Source organism: Propithecus coquereli, unplaced genomic scaffold, assembly GCF_000956105.1.
Source record: "Propithecus coquereli isolate 6110/MARCELLA unplaced genomic scaffold, Pcoq_1.0 Scaffold241, whole genome shotgun sequence".
In the NCBI taxonomy this organism is placed as follows: Eukaryota; Metazoa; Chordata; class Mammalia; order Primates; family Indriidae; genus Propithecus; species Propithecus coquereli.
In genome coordinates this window covers 2,132,506-2,149,570 of record NW_012147964.1, presented here as the reverse complement: position 1 = coordinate 2,149,570, position 17,065 = coordinate 2,132,506, and the positions used below count along the sequence as shown (strand labels likewise).

At 62.5% G+C, this 17,065-nt stretch overlaps 1 protein-coding gene across 5 annotated transcripts in view; it reads right to left on the bottom strand.

The window, feature by feature from the left end:
- Positions 1-44: 44 nt before the first annotated feature.
- DPP9 (dipeptidyl-peptidase 9) overlaps positions 45-17,065 on the bottom strand; it is a 36,898-nt gene continuing 19,877 nt past the window's right edge. For 3 of the 5 annotated variants that reach the window (XM_012646219.1, XM_012646218.1, XM_012646222.1), the window contains 11 exons: positions 15,827-16,004; positions 15,440-15,602; positions 12,813-12,892; positions 10,039-10,191; positions 9,423-9,558; positions 7,319-7,464; positions 6,512-6,658; positions 5,498-5,650; positions 4,786-4,928; positions 3,207-3,318; positions 45-1,095 (listed from right to left, as the gene is read on the bottom strand). In XM_012646219.1, the coding sequence (XP_012501673.1) occupies positions 1,003-1,095; positions 3,207-3,318; positions 4,786-4,928; positions 5,498-5,650; positions 6,512-6,658; positions 7,319-7,464; positions 9,423-9,558; positions 10,039-10,191; positions 12,813-12,892; positions 15,440-15,602; positions 15,827-16,004 (1,504 nt within the window). In that variant the 3' untranslated portion in view covers positions 45-1,002. Of the gene's footprint in view, positions 1,096-3,206; positions 3,319-4,785; positions 4,929-5,245; positions 5,381-5,497; positions 5,651-6,511; positions 6,659-7,318; positions 7,465-9,422; positions 9,559-10,038; positions 10,192-12,812; positions 12,893-15,439; positions 15,603-15,826; positions 16,005-17,065 lie in introns of those variants that run through there. The other 2 variants (XM_012646220.1, XM_012646221.1) reach the window with 2 other exon arrangements.

Genomic DNA, 17,065 nt, shown 5'->3' with positions numbered 1-17,065 from the left:
AATATGTAGAGGTGGTTTGTTTCTGGTTTTTTTTTTTCCTTCTTCTTCTTTTCGTTTTTGTTTTTTTGGCCCGCCCCTGGCAGAACTCTTGGCGGGGAGGGAAAGGAAGGGGACAATATAACCCTGAGGTGGGGACGGTTCCAACTCCCAACCCCGGAACCCCCGGTGGGCACGGGCTGGGCAGACACATGTGGCCTGACAGCTGGGCTGGGGAGGGGACAGCGGCCGCTGACCAGCAGAGCGCTGAAGCTCGGCGAGTTTCAGTGCCTGCCTGAAAGCTCAGGGCAGAGGCGGGCGTGGGAGGGTGCAGTGCCCCCAGCAGGCCCTGGCCACTCTTCCTCCTCCTCCTCACGACTCTCCGCTCCGGCTTTGGGGCTCACCAGGGGCTGGGCTGAAACCCCACAGCCTGGCGCAGACCCCGAGTCTAGATGTAGGCACCCCTTGCTTTCTGTCTTTTAAATAGTTATGAAAAACGCCTCCTAAAACAAACCACAAACATGAAGTGGGGGGCTGGCGGGGAAGACAGGCAACTGCATGCTTCTGTGCTGGGGACGGTGGCTGGCTGGGTCAGGAGACTGAGGGGCCACCGGGAGCCATGGGCGGGGGGCGCCCCGCTCCTCCGAGTCTCTTCTGGCCGGGGTGGCCCGAGCTCCAGCCTCTCCCGTGCCCAGCGGCGGGTGGCCTCCTCCTTGCAGAAGGCGGGATGGCCCGAGGCCATGCCTTGGAGGGATCAGCCACCATCTCTCTGTCCTGGCGACCAAGCAGTAGCAGGCAAAAACCCAGGAACATTAAGAAAATGATAAAAGGCGTCAGGGTGGCGAAGGCGGTGGCTCCTCGGGGCAGCAGGGCTGGCCAGCAGGGGTAGGAGAGGCACCTCGTCCGGGCCCGTGGGGCCACTCGGTCCCTCCCGCCCGGTCCCCGGGCGGTGGTGGTGGCCTCGAAGCCACTTGTGCTCTGCTGTGATGGCTCCGGGCGGTGGGCAGGCAGCCGAGGCAGCCGGACTCAGAGGTATTCTTGCAGAAAGTGCAGCAGTGTGACTTCGTAGTGCTCACCCGACTCCGGGCAGCGAATACTGTGTCTCTCGTTGGGGTAGATCTGGGTGGAGACACAGGGCAGGCTGGGGGCACTGCGGGACCTCCCCAGGGCTCCCCTGGTCACCAGGCACAGGGTGCGGACAGGCAAGGTGTGTGAGCGCCGAGGCCCATGGACCTGGGTTCGAGTCCCAGCTGTACCACTGACGCATGGTGCTAGCTCTAGCCCTTCTCAAAAATGGCACGAACGCCGACCTCGTCAGGTCGCTGGGAGGATTTGGTAAGACAAGGTCTATAAAGTGCCACACACCTGCCAAATCTGCTCAGGAGGGACAGACCCATCCCTGCGGAGGAGGCTGAGGCCGCAAACCTCAGAGACACCTGGGGGCCCCGTCCTCATTTCCGTCTCACCACAGGCCATGTCTGAACTGCACATGACAAGCTCTAGGCCCCAGGACGGCCACCCCCAGGCTTCGTGTTTTCTGGGTCCTCTTACCACCTAAGGGGGATTAAGCCAAAAGTGGGACAGTGACGGGGAACTCCCTAGTGTCCTGAGACCTGGCCCAGCGACGTCCAGGCCCTCGGGTGGACGGACACGCAGTGCGAGTCCTGCCCTGGCCACAGAGCAGGGTCTCCCAAGGTGCCGATGGGCACACGAACGGCTCCCCGCCCTCGGGGGCTGGTGGGACGTTCTCTCCCGGAGAACACTGGTGCTGGCCGGCAGCAAGGCCAGGTGGCTCATGCCGCGCTGCCTCCTGCGGTGAGATGGGTTCCCTAGACGTGCCCAGGTCCCCAGCTGCCACCCTGGCCCGTCAGCCTGGGAACGCACCAAGCCACCCGCTGCTCTCCCCTCCTCTGCCCTTGCCTTCCTTATCTGTTTCTGGATGAATGCCGAGTTGGACAACATGGTCGCCAGCCTCTGCGAGACTGCGTCGGCCTGACATCGAAACGGGCCTCCGGGTCCTGCAGCCCCTGACACCTCACGGGCCGTCTTGCCCCAGGCCAGGCACTGGCACCGCCCGGGACAGATCCCACTAAGCCCACCACGGCCATCGCACATGCTGTGCCCACGAAGCCACGCCACCCTGGGTCCTGGCTGCTCCGTCACTTGCTCCTCCCCGAGCTGGGAGGGCAGAGGGAGGAGGGTCTCTCTACTGAACTCCCGGCCCCCAACCCAGGGCCTGGCATGTGGCGGATGTGATTTGTGAACAAAGAGGGCCTGTGGCTGCCAGCTGCCCAGTCCAGCTGTTTCGGGGTGTCTGGAATAAGGCAGGGTACACTCCATGTATCCCCAGCACTGCTCTACTCCCACCCCAGGCCCACCTCGCGTGCTAACGCTTTTCCTGCGAGGACGCGTGTGGCCCTGGCAGCTGCCCGGGAGGCAGGGTTGCCGTGCCGTTTGGCAGGTGGGGAAGTGCAGCCCCAGGCTGCTCGGTCTGTGACAGCTCCTCCTGACTGTGAGCCCACCTGCAGCTGCCTGGGCCTGTTTGTGAGGAACATGCCTCCGGGGAAGCTTGGGATGTGGGGGCCCAGGGGAGTCCTGCTGAGATGTCAGCTCTTCACCCTACAAGGGAGCCCCACCCCTCACTGAGGCCCAGCCCCGTACTGCCGAAGCCCCATCCTCCTAACCCGAGGCCCCACCCCTCATTCCGAGGCCCACCCACCTTGCCACTAAGCCCCGCCCCTCACTGCCAAGGCCCCGCCCAGCTGGCCCTGCTCTTTCCCCAGCCCCCTCCCTTCTCCACGTTCCCGTGTCCACGTTGGGCCCCCAGCGCTGGCTGCCTCCTCACTCACGCCGGCACCCTTAAATGTTACCTGCCCCGGGAGTTCTTCTCGGACCCCCGACCCCTTAGCAATGACCCTGCTAGATGCTCTCAGAACCCTGTGGTTGCTTCTAAGCATGTTTCTGTTTGTGTCAAAATGTCAGTTTCAGCGACCTCCCTCCTAGGCCCTGGGCAGGCGCAGTGTGGCCCACCTCCACCCTGGGGTCCCAGGCGTGATCCACGCATTACTGACGGATGAAGGGACCGTGAGCAGGGACCCTCAGGAACGCAGGGCAGGCAGCAGCGTGGGGACCCAGGGACCCGGGAGCCTCTGCTTCTGGTGAGAAACACCACAGGAGGCAACCCTGCCACGAGCGGACCACGCAGTGCAGGGACCGCAGGAGCCACGCACCTGGAGCTGGTAAGGTTTTCCCGCTCGGATCAGCTGTGAGACAAGGAAGTTTGTGTGGAAAAAGTGCACGTTTTCATCCAGGAAGCCATGGAGGATGAGGAGGCGGTTGGGCCTGGAACGCAGGGAGGGTGTGTGTGAGGCTGGGGTCGTGCCGGGGCCAGAGAGGGAGCGGTGGGCGCAGACTTCTGCATGCTCTGAGCCGCTCCGGCCACTGCCCATGGTCCCAACTGGGCCAAGTCTCTCCCCAGCCCCTGCTGGGCAGCGGGAACGACACGTAAGCCTGGGGCACAACTGGCAGGTCTGGAAGACCCCCCCCCCGCCCCCCTTCCAGAAAGGGAGGGGAGAGGAGCGTGCAATAGGAGTGTGCAACTGTCTGTGCAAATAGGTCCCTAAGCTACAGGGGAGCCTCTACAGCACACTGCTCCACAGCACAGTCGACGACAGAATGTTCTAGACTTGCACCACCCAACGCTTGAAATGCGGCAGGAATGACTGAGGAACAGAAATTTTTTTTGTTTTTTGGGACAGGGTCTCGCCCTGTGACCCAGGCTGGAGTGAACTGGCGTCACCACAGCTCACTGCAGCCTCAAACTCCTGGGCTCAAATGATCCTCCCGCCTTGGCCTCCTAAAGTGCTGGGACTACAGGTGCACGCCACTGCGCCCAAGCAAATAATTTATTGTGGTAAAATTCACATAACCTAAAAGTAACCAGGTCAAAGTACATGATTCAGTGGCATTTGGTGCATTCGCAATGTTGTGCAACCACCACCTCTCCCTAGTTCCAGAACATTCCATCACTCTGAAGCCAAAACCCCCATTCCCATTAGCAGGGACTCCCCACCCCCGGGCAGCTGCTAATCTGCACTCTGTCTTGATGGATTTATTCGTTTAGTTTATTTGGATGAGTGTGCCCTTCGATTTCAACGGCCCCGTGTGGCGACCGGCTCTCGTACTGGACAGCGAGGTCCAGGGTGGTGGGTTCCGGGGAGACGTCGCGTTACCCTCGCCGGGAGCCCAGGCCACGCTCCAGACCCCGGGGAGAGCGATGCAGGTGGATTTTTAAGCGCCCCTTGCAATGGCACGGGATCCCGGGTGACGCTAACCAGGCGGAGACACCCCAGGAAGTGGCAGCACCCTTCTCTCTCCATCAGAAAGTGAGGCCAAGGCCAATGTCAGAGGGTGAAACGGGACATCTGAACTGGCCCCGCAGCCTGGGATGTTGTCACCATTCAGGACACAACTTAGGACAGCCGGTGCACGACAAGGGGTGTGACTCTAGCTCCTTCCATCTTTCTGAGGGCAGGGCCAGGGCCTCCTCCCTCCATGAGCACGCCTGGGCGCCCCTTCCCGCGAGGGGTGGTGAGGCAGGAGGGCTGCCAGGAGGGGGCTTCGAGGCACACACAGGCAGATGCCGGCCCCGCCCAGGCCACAGGGGCACAATGGGGGAGGCGTGACGGTGACCTGGGGTCCGTGGCTGGAGCCAGCTGGGGTGGGGGGGCATCCCGGATGGACGGAGAAGCAGCAGGTCCCCAGGGGTGGCGGGAGAGCGCTCGGGGGTGCGGGGTGCGGGGTCCTTACTCGTTGGGCAGCTTCTCCACGTGTAGGGCCACAGAACCTGCCTCGTAGCCATGCTGGTTGTTCTCTGGCACGTCCATGTAGCGCTCCGTGTATCCCGTGTCGTAGGCCATCCAGACCGTGACCGGGGCACCCGCGATGGCCACCTGAAGGACACAGCGGACGGGGACAGAGAGAGAGACAGGGGCGTCGGTCAGGGAGCCTGTGCCCGCCATCCCGGGGCCTCCCTGAGCACAGGAGCGGTCATGCACCTGGGGCTGGCGGGGAGGGGCCCTCAGACCGTGTGTCCCCGTGGGCCGTGAGCTGCTCCAGGGCGGGCAGGGTGCCACGGGCAGGCGGGTGAGGGCCCTGCTCCCCCTGCCCTTCCGCCGCCTCCTCCTCCTCCTCATGGCCGCGCCCCGCAGTGCCCTGGCGGTGCCGCCGGCCTGGGGCCCCTCCCGCCGCTCCTCACACCATGCCCCACCTCTGCCCATCCGAGGCCGGGGTCCCGGGCTCAGCCTCCCACAGAGAGCTGCTGGCAGGGTTTTGCGCAGCCGGATGCCATCCTGGGGTCAGCGGTGGCGGGCAATGAGGAGGGGGGCTCGGCCCCATGGGGCTGCTGCGGGGAGAAACAGCCACGTGGCAAGGCCCCTGCCGAGGCGCCTCTGGGGGCGGCGGGCGGGCGCGGACCGGGGAGGGGTGGGCGCGCCGCGGGCTGGCCGGGTGCCGGACCCACCTTGAACACCTGGGGCTTGTGGATCAGCCCCATGAGCGAGAGGAAGCCCCCGTAGGACCAGCCGTGGATGGCGACGCGGCTCAGGTCGATGAAGCCGTACTTCTCGGCCACGAACTGCAAGCCCTCCACCTGGTCCTCGATCTCCACCTGGCCCTGGGGGACGAGGCCGGGCACCTCTCAGCGGCCTCCTCCCAGGCGTGCCGCTGTGGTCCCACCTCTGTCTTCTCCCTCTGGGATCACAAGTGGCTCTCTGGGCGTCACCCGTCTCCCCAGGGCCCACCAGACCCGGCACCAGCCCTGTTCTGCCGCCTCCTGGGCCAGCACCCCTGGGAAAGGCCCGTCCCCTCCCTGGGCCTGGTCTGCTCAACTCTGAGACAGGGACATTGACGTGGAGAGGGCGCCAGGGCGCAAGGAGACTGGGCCCGTCCTGGCACGAGCTAGGGCTCAAAGACCGGCTGGTGCCATGACCAGCACCGTCACCACTACCACCCTCACTGCCACTGTTAGGGTCTGGGTGTCTGTGTCCTCTCCGGAACTCACGCTGAGGCCTCCACGAGGCCTTTCTCTTGGAAGCAGAGAGCTGCCCCCACCCGACACCAGCCTGCTGGCGCCTTGCTCTCGGACTCCCTGGCTGCCCGAACCGTGAGAAATAAACATGTATTCCTCATAAAGCCCCAGCTGGGGGGGTTTGTTCCAGCAGCACATACTGACCGAGATGGCAGCCATCACCACCACCGTCACCACTGCCATTAACGACCCTGCTTCTCCGGCCACCCGCTGCTGTCTGGCCCAGCCCTCGGGACTTCCCGTGGACCCGGACTGTGCTGTGAGCTCAGGCACCAGGTGGCACGCGTGTGTCCCCGTGTCTCCACAGGGCACAGCTCAGAGCTGAGCAGCAAAGCCAATGTCCCCCTTGGGTCCAAAAGGCCCCCCCATCACTGTGCCCAGGCCATCCCCACCGGGACCGCCCCGTGCCCCACACGAGCTGGGCCCGCGCGACTGAACAGAAGTTACCATCTGGTTCTTCAGGGCCCCCTCGAAGCGCAGGCCGCGCTGGCACGAGCCCCTGCCGTCGACCACGACCACGGCGTAGCCCAGGGACGCCAGCGTGTTGAGCCGCAGGTACTTGCTGCCCTTGAAGGAGTTGTTCACCAGCTGCACCTGCGGGCCGCAGAGGACGCCGTGCGCTGGGCCCAAGGGGCAAGTCCAGCCAGGGACCCGTGGGACTGGGACGGGGACAGGGACAGGACAGGGCCTTAGAGCCTAATGAATGTGCCTGTGCTTTGTCGTGAGGCTCTGGGGACCCTCGGGGAGTGACAAGGTCGGACGTGCCCTGGCCCTCCCTGGGAAGCCACTTCAACTCCACCGATGTGGGGCGCAGGCGGCTCTGTGGGGAGGGCGTCCTGGGCGCTGCAGGGTGCCGTGCAGTGTCCCTGCCTCCACCTGCTCCCCGCCAGGAGCTCCCTTTCCTCAGCCGTGACAACAACAAATGTCCCCCGGTGATGCCCAGTGCTCCCTGGGGGGGGCGGGGCCGCCTTGGTTGGGCGGCCCCACCTTCGACGGACCCACCTGCCTGGTCCCGGCCCCTGCTCAGGGCGCTGGGCCCAAGGCCCCCTCTGTGCGAAGCTGGTGACAGGGGCTTCCCAGAGGGACACGGGAGAGCAGGCAGGTGAAGGGGGAAGGGAGGCCGTCCGGGAGGGAGCGAGGGCTGCGGGACGGACGCAGAAGCAGCACGAGCGTGCTCAGGACGGAGCGGCGGGGAGTGGGGCGCTGGGAAGGTGGCCGTGGCCTCCCGCTGAGCCTCCCCCACCAGGCACCCACCTGGGGACCTCCGTACACGAAGAGGACGGTGGGGTGCTTCTTGCCCGGCTGCACGGTGTGCGGCTTGTAGATCATGCCGTAGAGCCGCACGTCCGCGCGCGTCTGGAAGTGGAAGATTTCTGGGGGCACGTAGTCCGGGGGGCAGCCTGCAGGAGACGGAGCGGCTGTGGCTGCGGGGCCGGGGGCACCAGGCCAGCCAAGCCACATCCAGCCAACACCCTTGCTCGCGGCCTCGCCCCAGGCCCAGCGGGTGGAACCCAGCACCCCTGTCCTGCGCTTCCCAGGCGCGGGGGCAGAGCCTGCCACGGGTGGACGGCGTGAAGTTCAGAGGGCGGTCCCCAGGGCGAGAAAGCCATTCCCCTTCGCTCCCTCCTGCCATCCTCCTCTCACCCCAGGACCAAGGCTGTCCTCAGCAGCCCTCACACCTGTGGGCCCCACGGAGGTGCCGACACCTCTGGAATTTGACCAAGAGCTAATCTGAGGCCGACTTCTCCCGGATTTTTCCTTAAATTAGTTTCCTTAGGTAAATGTAGGTGAGTCAATTTACAGGAAGACCAGTAAAGGGTAATTCAGGTCTGAGGTCCGGAGCGGTTTACTCTGAAGGGCCAGAGAGTAGATACCTTCAGCTTGGTGGGGCAGACATGGTGTCATCTGCTACTGTGGCACTAACGTGGCCATCGCCACGTAAATGACTGTGTGTGGTTGGACTTGGCCGCAGTTTGCCTACTCCTGACACAGGGGGTCTTCAATCGTGGCACAGATCAGGAGTTTGGTGAAACCCAGGGCGCCCAAGTGCCAATCCCTGCCCCCACCCCCAGCCTCAGTTTCCCCCTCTGTACCACCAGGGCTGAGCGCCCGCCTGTCTCACGGCCGACAGGGGAGCCGAGGACGGTGCCTGTGGAGAGAGGCCCTGGATCCATTTCTGCTCCAGGGGGTGAGGGTATCACAAAATGCTCTCCACCCACAGAACAGCCCATACATGCCAGGGACTGTTTTCTAGAATGTTCTAGAAACCCACCAACAGAGCAGAGTCAGAACCAGGGTAGGTCGCCCTTTTTACGGAGTGATTTTGGGGCACCAGGCAGTGTGCTGGGCATAGTTTTCATTCTACATGCTTGTGCATACCATTTCATTGATAAAAAAACAACTTTGCTTTTCTTTTTGAGAGACAAGGTCTTAGGCTTTGTCGCCCAGGCTGGAGTGCAGTGGCCCAGTCACAGCTCACTGCAGCCTCGAACTCCTGACCTCAAGCGATCCTCCTGCCTCAGCCTCCCGAGTAGCTACGACTACAGGTGTGCACCACGCCCAGCTAAGTTTAAAGTTTTTTGGTAAAGACAGAGTCTCACTATATTGCTCAGGCTGGCCTCAAACTCCCGGTCTCAACCGATCCTCCCACCTCAGCCTCCCAAAGTGCTGGGATTACAAGTATGAGCCATGGCGCCGGCCCCGATAAGGTAACACTGAAGGATCCGCATCCTGTGTGTGATGGAGCCAGAACTGAAACCCAGGGCCACCCATGCAGTGTCCTGGCTGACCCTAGGCTCTTGTGCTGTCTGGAGGCCTCTTGCGTCCTCGAGGAGCCCCTCTCGTGACCAACTGCTGCCCCTTTCCCAAACAAAGGCTTTGGGATGTCTGCCCTGCGCACCAGACACCTGCACGGGGCCCTCTGAGGGCTGCCCTGGCCAGGATGCCAGGATGCCAGGATCAGGGAGGGAGGTGGGGCGGGAAGCCCGAGCCCCAGGGCAGGCTCTGAGCTGGCTCGGCAGACACTGGTGTCCCGTCTGCACTGACTGCCCTTGTTCCAACTGTTTACTCGCCACCTTCCCACCGGCCGAGCGGCTCCCCAAGGACGGGGTCTGCGCCCTGCTCGAAAGTCAGGCACACAGCTGGCCCGGAGCTGAACCCCTGCCGGGTTCCCTGCGAAGGACAGTTCCCTAGTGCAGCTCAGACTCGAGACTGTGACAGATGGCAGGGCCCTCAGAGGGTGGGGCCACTGCGTGTGTCCCCTGTCGAGTTCTTGGGCCCCTGGGAGGAGCCTGGGTGCCCGGGATTGGGGGGTGGGGACCGGCTGAGGCTCCCGAGGGAACGGGGCTGGGGTACTCACTGGCGGCCTCCATCATGCTGGCCCAGAACCGCGGCTGCTTGTGCAGGGGGTCGTCGTCGGGGCCGCTCAGCTTGTAGACGTGCACGCAGGGCGGCGTGCTCACGCTGCTGTAGTGGCTGATGAACATGTCGAAGTTCTGCGGGCGGGCGAGGGGGTGCTGAGCACCGCGGGATGCCGCCGTCCCTGGTTGGCTCTGACCCTCCCGCCTGGGCCTCTGTCACCAAGTTCTGGCCTTTGACTGTGTGCCACACCCACTCCCTTCTCCATTACTGAAACCCCAGAGCTCCACCCACCGAAGGAAACCGAGGCCAGCAGAAACCCGTCCCCTGTCCAGCGGCTCACGGGCCTGCCCATCTTGCTGGTTCTGCAGCCCACAGACTGCTACTGACTCTTGCCCCAGACTTGGGGGGCCCTCTGCACACCCAGTGCCTGAGGTTCTAGGATGTTCCGAGGGACTAAAGGCCGCCTCCCGCCTCACACAGAGAGGCAGCCCTGGGCTAAGGGTTCAGACCCCAGGGCCCCATCACTCTCTACCGTGGGGTGGCGGTGGGTGCACCGTCCCCTTCCTCCCTTACCTGGGAGGTGGGGGCACCTCGGGGCGCGGGGAGGGGCCCACCTGGCTCATGGAGCAGCTGTGGGAGAAGCCGGGCGTGGTGAGGCGCACGATCTCCCCGGCCGCCTCGTAGCTGACCACATAGAGGTGGTGTTCCAGCGGCGTGTCCTTCGTGCCTTGGAAGTACACCAGCTTGGTCTCCTCGTTGACCCAGATCTGCAGGAGACGGGGGCTCCTGTGACACGGCCTGGCCCCGGCCCTGGACTTCCCGTGCTGCCCTATCCCATGCCCCTCGCCTGTCCTGTAGGGTGGGCCTGGCGCTCTGTGGACAGGAGAGCTGATCGCCCCCCAGTCTGGCTTCAGCCCACCTGCTGGGAAGGAACCGCCTCTGAGAGATGCGCTTATCTGACCCGCGGGCCAGGGCACCCCGATCTGGCTGGCTGACTGCAGGAGGTTCTCTGGCACCCTAACCCCACATGGCTGATTCCAGGCTCAACGGGGAGGCCCTGCCCTGAGCCAGGACAGACGGCGAGGGCACGCCGCTGGAACAGAGGCTGAGGGGACCCCCCCCCGCCCGGTCCTCTGTCTGCTCAGCCCACCCCTCTGATCCAGGTGCTCAGGGGCCCACAGCCCAGCTCCTGGGGGGACGTCCCCAGGGGGGCCCAGGGAGGTTCTTAGGTGAGGGCCCCAGGAACAACAGGAAGGAGGCTTGAACTGCGTCTGCCTAGAGGCGCTGCGGCTTCTCCAACGCGCACCTGCACCTTCACGGTCTCCGGAGCAAGCGTTGCCGCAGAGGAGAGAGCCGACTGTGACCGATTGCAAAAAAAAAAAAAAAAAAACGGAACCGGGCCGCAGAGGTCTATGGGATCGAGGACCCGCTCTGGCCCTCTGCGTGGATAGAAGGACATCGCTCCTGTGCCCGGGGCCTGAGAAGCCGGCGGAAGTGGCTGGAGCCTGGGGTGGGCAGGGACCTCAAGAGATGGGAAGACACTTAGGACAAATGGCCTCCTGCGTGGGGGACAGTGGGGCGCAGACTTGCATGTGGGGCTCACACGCTGCTGCGGGGATGTGACCCGCTGCCGCCTGTCTGGGCCGCCCTGGCAGCTCAGAAGCCAGACCCCTAAAAGGGCACAACCTTTGACCTGGGAATGACGCTCCCGAGAAATCCGCCTGCGAGGCCTCCGCAATCCGGGCACAGGGATGCACAACGTGTTTTAAGACTGAAAAAATGGCAGCAAGTTCAATGCCCCAAGAGACGGGATTGGTCCATTGTTCGAGCACAATTCTCTGTGGCCACATTCAAACCGACACAGGGAGGTAATGATACTAGCTCGTGGGGGACAGGGGGGCAGACACCATGCCGAGGTGTTCAAGTTATAGTACTTTGGGGCTCACGTCTGTAATCTCAGCACTCTGGGAGGCCGAGGTGGGAGAATCGCCTGAGCCCAGGAGTTCGAGGCTGCAGTGAGTTATGCTGACGCCACTGCACTCCAGCCTGGGCAACAGAGTGAGGCCCTGTCTCAAAAACAAATGTACAAAAAAAATGCAAGCACCTCCCCAAATTGCAGTACTTTAAAGCAGGGTCCTCATGGGTGTGTGGGTGTCTGTGTGTGTGAGAGAGACTGTGCTGTAAAGATGAAAGGTTTGGAGCTATCTGACACCCCCATTTTACAGACGAGTAAAGTGAGTCTTAGTGCCCAGCCAGCCAGGGCCGGAGCCGGGCTGTGAGATGGGGTGACTGTGGCCCAGCAGAGCAGTGGGGAGCAGGTGACCACCAACATCTGAGTCACCTTTTAGGGACACCTTCTCCCCATGACTCACATGTAGCAGTGTGGCCATGCGATTGTACAGAAAAGGGCTGTGCTCTCATTTTACAACTTGCTTCCTTCCTAGAAGTTCGGGATGCCGTTTCCTGTCCGTGGTGGGGTGTTTGGACAGAGCTGGTTGTACCGGGACCCGCACAGCTGTCAGCTGTCTATGCAGCCCAGACCCGGCCACGGCACCCCCGCTCGCCAGCTCGGGTGTTTGCTGACAGCCGTTCCCACCGCGCGAACAGCACTGCGATGCTCGGTTCTGTGCAAACATCTCACACGCGCTCTGGGACCTCGTGGGGTCCACGTCCCGTCTGCCTGGTCACACGAGGTGCACACTGACGAGGTGACAGAGGCCGTCTCTGCCCCGCAGGAAGGCTGAGCCGCGCTGCCCCCCACCCCTGCGCTGCCCTGGGTGCTCGGTTTCCCTTCTCTGGACAGCCCCAGAGGGGATACGCTGGCTTGCGCGCCCCCAGACCATAACGACTGCCTACGTCCTCCGCCAACCACGGGCACCGCTTCCTTCTTTATATTCAAGTCTCTGGTCCAGGAAACGTTTGCTTGGGTGTGAGGGAAGGATCCAGAAAGTCTGATTAAGAAGTCCCCGTGTGAAATTTGGAATTTTGTAGAACTGGACCCCAGTGAAGACACTCAGGGCAGAGGTCAGGCCTCGCCACGTTTTTACGGCACTGTGTCTGGGGCAGGTGAGGAGTCCCCTGTTATCTCTGCAGCTGCGCTTGTTTGAGAACCTCCTGGGGCTGGCCGGGGGGTGGGCTGGGAACAGGATCAAAGAGGGAGCCGGGGCAGGCCCTGCCTCCCCACCTGCAGCTGGCTGGAACCAGCCCTGGGGCCAGGTGCTCAAGCGGAGAGGAGGGGGCAGGGCGGTGGGAGCAGCAGGAGGGAAGAGAGAAGCCACAGGCACGCGGGCCTGGCGGGGGCTGGGGGCTGCGCGTGTGTGTGTGCCCACGCGTGTGTGTGTGCCCACGTGTGTGAGACACAGCGAAGGGCTGCGAGCGGACGTTGTACCTTGGAGCCGTGCCTCGCCAAGACCTCCCATTCGCCGCTGGTCAGGGCGATCTCCTCCGTGATGGGGCACTTAAATTCATCTGGAAGCGAGGAGAGGACGAGAGGTGAAGGAACGCGGGGAGTGACGCAGGGACCCGCAGGCCAAATGCCACCCAAGAGGCCTTGCCTCGGAGCCGCCACAACCCAGGTCTGCGGCAAGCTCGGATGCCAACTCAGGCCATGGGGGGACGGGCGGGTGGCTGGCTGGGCCCAAGCCGTGGGATGCAGTTGCGGGGCTGGTTTGTGCCCTGAGGACGGTGGCCCATTTCCCAGGTTTATGACGGTTTTTGGGGGGTGGAGAGAGACCTCGAGTTTGAGTTTTCACCCGGTGACTGACAGCAGCGCACAGGACGTGTGTTCACAAGCATAAGAAACTGCTTGAGACCAGTCTGCGCTTGAAGGCTCAGTCTCCCTCCTTAACCTTTCAGGTCTAAAGCAAACTGTCGCAAACGTCTCTCTCGGAGGGACGATGGCCCAGGAAGAGTGATGGTAGCTTCCCTGGAGCAGAGGTGGAGTCGCTCGCTGGTTGTCACACGGCTGGCGGGCTGAAGGGTTCCTCCCTGAACTGGGGCCCCCAACAGAGGCTCCAGCCGGAGTCCCCACTCGGGTTCCTTGGGACCCAGAGCCACTTCAGTCTCGTCCCCACCCTGCGCTCCCCGTCAGGGACATGCGTGGCAGACATAGCCCTGGAGCAGGGTGCTGGGGAACCCGGGGCACCCACCTCGAAGACTGGGAGGTCACCCGAGGGGCACTGTGGCACCCTGGAAGGTTGGTGTCCCCAGCTGGGTGGCAGCTGCTGCCAGCTCCACCCTGCGACCGCCTGGCGTTAGCAACTCGAGCGCCGAGGCGGGCCCACTTCCCAAGGGGAGGCAGAAAGGAGGACTCTGAAGTGAAATCCCCACGTCGGGGTGGGGGCTAAGCCAGACAGACCAGAAGGCAAAGCTCTGAGCAACCACAGCGAGCTCCCGTCCCCCGGGATGGCTCGGCCAGTCTGCGACGGCTGCGCCCAACCTGAGGGAGGACCGTCACCCCTCGCCCATGCTTGACTCCACGCCCTGGCGATGGCCTCGGTCTGGTTTGTGGGCTCTGTCTCTTCCCTGTGGGCTAACTTGGGGTGGTCCTGTCCCCCGGGGACACTGGGCAATGTCTGGGGACATGTGTCATTGTCACACCGGGGCTGCTCCTGGCACGGGTGCGTGGAGGCAGGGACACTGCTCAGCAGCTGCAGTGACCAGGACGCCCCACCCCGGAGAATGATCCAGGCCAATGTTCTCAGTTCCCAGGGGAGGCCCTGGTCTACACTGCGAGAGCCTGGCCACACGTCCGTTCTACCCAGACGGTCCCTCTGGAGCTCTGTCCCGTCCTGAGGCTGAGACGCCATCTGCGGGCAGGGACGCCCACACTCCCACTGCGAATCCATCCTGTTCTCCTGAACACCACGCATGGGAACAGGCCCGCCCAGTGCTGCTGCTAGCGGGCACCTCACCCTGAACGTGCCTGACCCAACTGTGGGCTCTTCTCTCCTAAAACGGCCCCTCAGAGCCCGCCCCAGGTTGGCCTCTGGCGAACCACGTCTACTCGGCTGTCAGAGCACGTCCAGCATCAGACTTGTGGGCACAGCTCGGCCACTGCCACCACCCCTGTCCTGCCCCTCGGCCTGCACCCACACAGCAACCAGAACAATCAGAGCCAAAGCCCAAGTCCTCCCTGCAGCCCACCAGGCCCCGCACGACCTGCCCTGTCCCCCTCCACCCTCCCCTCCTCCCACTCTCTCCCTCAGGCTGCTCCAGCCACATGGGCCTCCTCGCTGTGCCTCCTAAATGCCAGGTGCGGTCCCGCCCCAGGGCTTTTGCACCGGCTGTATCCTCTACCTGGAGTGTGCTGTGTGGCCCTGTCACCTCTTCCAGGCCCCTGATCCATGCATGTTACCCAGAGTCCCATTCTAGGGAGAAGGCTCCTCACGCCCTACCCTCTCACCCTACTGCATGTCCCTTTGCCACGCACCTGAGACGGCATCTTAAATTGTTTTTGGGTTACTGTCTCTTTCGTCCACTGGAATGTTCCACATGAGCAAGAATGTCTCTTTTTCTTTTTTTTTTTTACAATTACATCCTTAGCACCTGGAACGGGGTTGGCAACTTTTTCTACAAAGGGCCAGGAGTAAATTACTTTTTCTCAATGGCTTTTTGAGACACAGTTTCTGCTTGGACTACTCAACTCTGTGGCACCAAAGCAGCTGCCATCTGTGAACGAGTGGGCGTGGCCGTGTGCCAATAAAACTTTGCTTAGGAAGACAGGTGGTGGGCTGGACTTGACCTGTGCGCCACAGTTTGCTGACCCCTGGTGGTGCTAAGGGCCTAACACGTAGTAGGTGCTCAACAAATACTGCTGACTGCATACTCGAGCAGTTGGCTACCTTCATCCCCGCTGGGTCACAAACACTCCTCGGGGAAGGCTGGCTTCTTACTCCTCCCTGCGTCCCCCCTCGGGCGCAGTCAGCAGGGCCCATCCGTGAACGAACGGCACACCGAGCCACAGATGCCACTGAGGACGCCACGAGTCAGTGGTGCTCATCACGCTCTGCTCACCTTCCCCGGGGGTTAAGGGCTCGCTCCAGTCGTAGCCCTTGGGTTTCAAAACGGCAGTGACTTTGTACAAGTGGCAGAAGCCAGTCTTGCACTCGTTGGCGCGGAGGAAGCAGAGCTCCTCCTCTCCCTCTGACTGCGGGAAGGGGTAGAAGATGTCGTGAACCTGTGCGGGCGGGAGGGAGAAGACGTGTCAGAGGTGGGGAGACGGGGCTCTGACAGCCGGCCAGGCTCACCAGCCCCCTGGCCTCTCCCCCTGCCCGGCCACGGGACAGCCAAGCACTTCCACACAGAGGGACAAACCCCGCCCATCACTGGCCCTCTGCCCAGCTGGCGCCCTGGGGGTGGGGGCGGCCTGACTCAGGGGCTCAGACGGGGCACACAGCTTACGTTGATCCAGACATCGGTGACCTCTTCGTACACCACATATGGCTGGATGTTCTTGGGGACGGCTCTGGCGAAGGCCAGCTGCTGCTCCTCGCTCTCGGTGGTGGGGATGAACAGGGCCGGCGGGAGGAGGACCAGCTGGAGCCGCTGCTGGGGCCGGTCCAAGAACATGGCCCAGGCACTGTGAGGAGACGGAAGGAAGCCTGGAGCCTCAGTGGCCGTCGGACGGAGGCGAGGACACACCATCCACCTCTCCAAGCTTGGTGCTGTCCTTTATTTCCCCTTTCCCTCTACATGGACAATCTTTTAACCTAATTTAACTAATTTATTTTTTGAGGCAGAGTCCGTCACCCCGGCTGGAGTGTGCTGATGCGATCATAGCTCACTGCAGCCTCAAACTCCTGGGCTCAAGCAATCCTCCTGCCTCAGCCTCCCCAGTAGTTGGGACTACAGGTGCAGCCACCACGCCTAGTTGATTTTTTCAATTTTTGTAGAGATGGGGTCCTGCTATGTTGCCCAGGCTGGTCTCGAACTCCTGACCTCAAGCGATCCTCCCGCCTCAGCCTCCCAAACTGCTAGATTGCAGGTGTGAGCCACTGCACCCAGCCTAACTTAAATTTATTTTAAAAGAAGACACATGAGTACCATAAACAGAAGAGCAGCAGCTGGACATTAAGAAAGGGCGACAAAAACCGAACGAGACATCGAGGGCGTGACATCCTGACCAGAGACCCGGTATCCCGAAGGCGCCGCGCCTGACCCTGGGAGGAAGGCGGCCTCGCGAGTGTTCAGGGCAGAGGGACGCACACTTTTTCCCCACAACGGGGCCACACAGCAAATACTTTCAGCTTTGCGGGCCACACACCTTTCACAGCTACTCGACTCTGCTGCTGTAGCGACAAAACCGCCACTGCCGGTGGCAGGTGAATGACGGTGGCTGTGTGCTGATAAAACTTTATTTATGGACACTGAAGTGTGACTCTCGCAGCGTTCTCATGTGCAATAAGATCATCTTCAGATTTCACCCTTGCACCCCCTTTAAAAATGTGAAAGTCCTTCTGCACCCACGCGCTGCACACAGACAGGCTGGGGCTGGATCCGGCCGGCACTAAAGAGATTTCTCTCCCTGATGTGGGCAGGCGTGTTGGAAAACAAGTGCCAGGGAGCACCTCTGCTTTGTGACTTGGGGTTTCTTACTGCCTGGAGACCACCTGAAACCCCTCTGTGGGTCTGAGCCCCAGT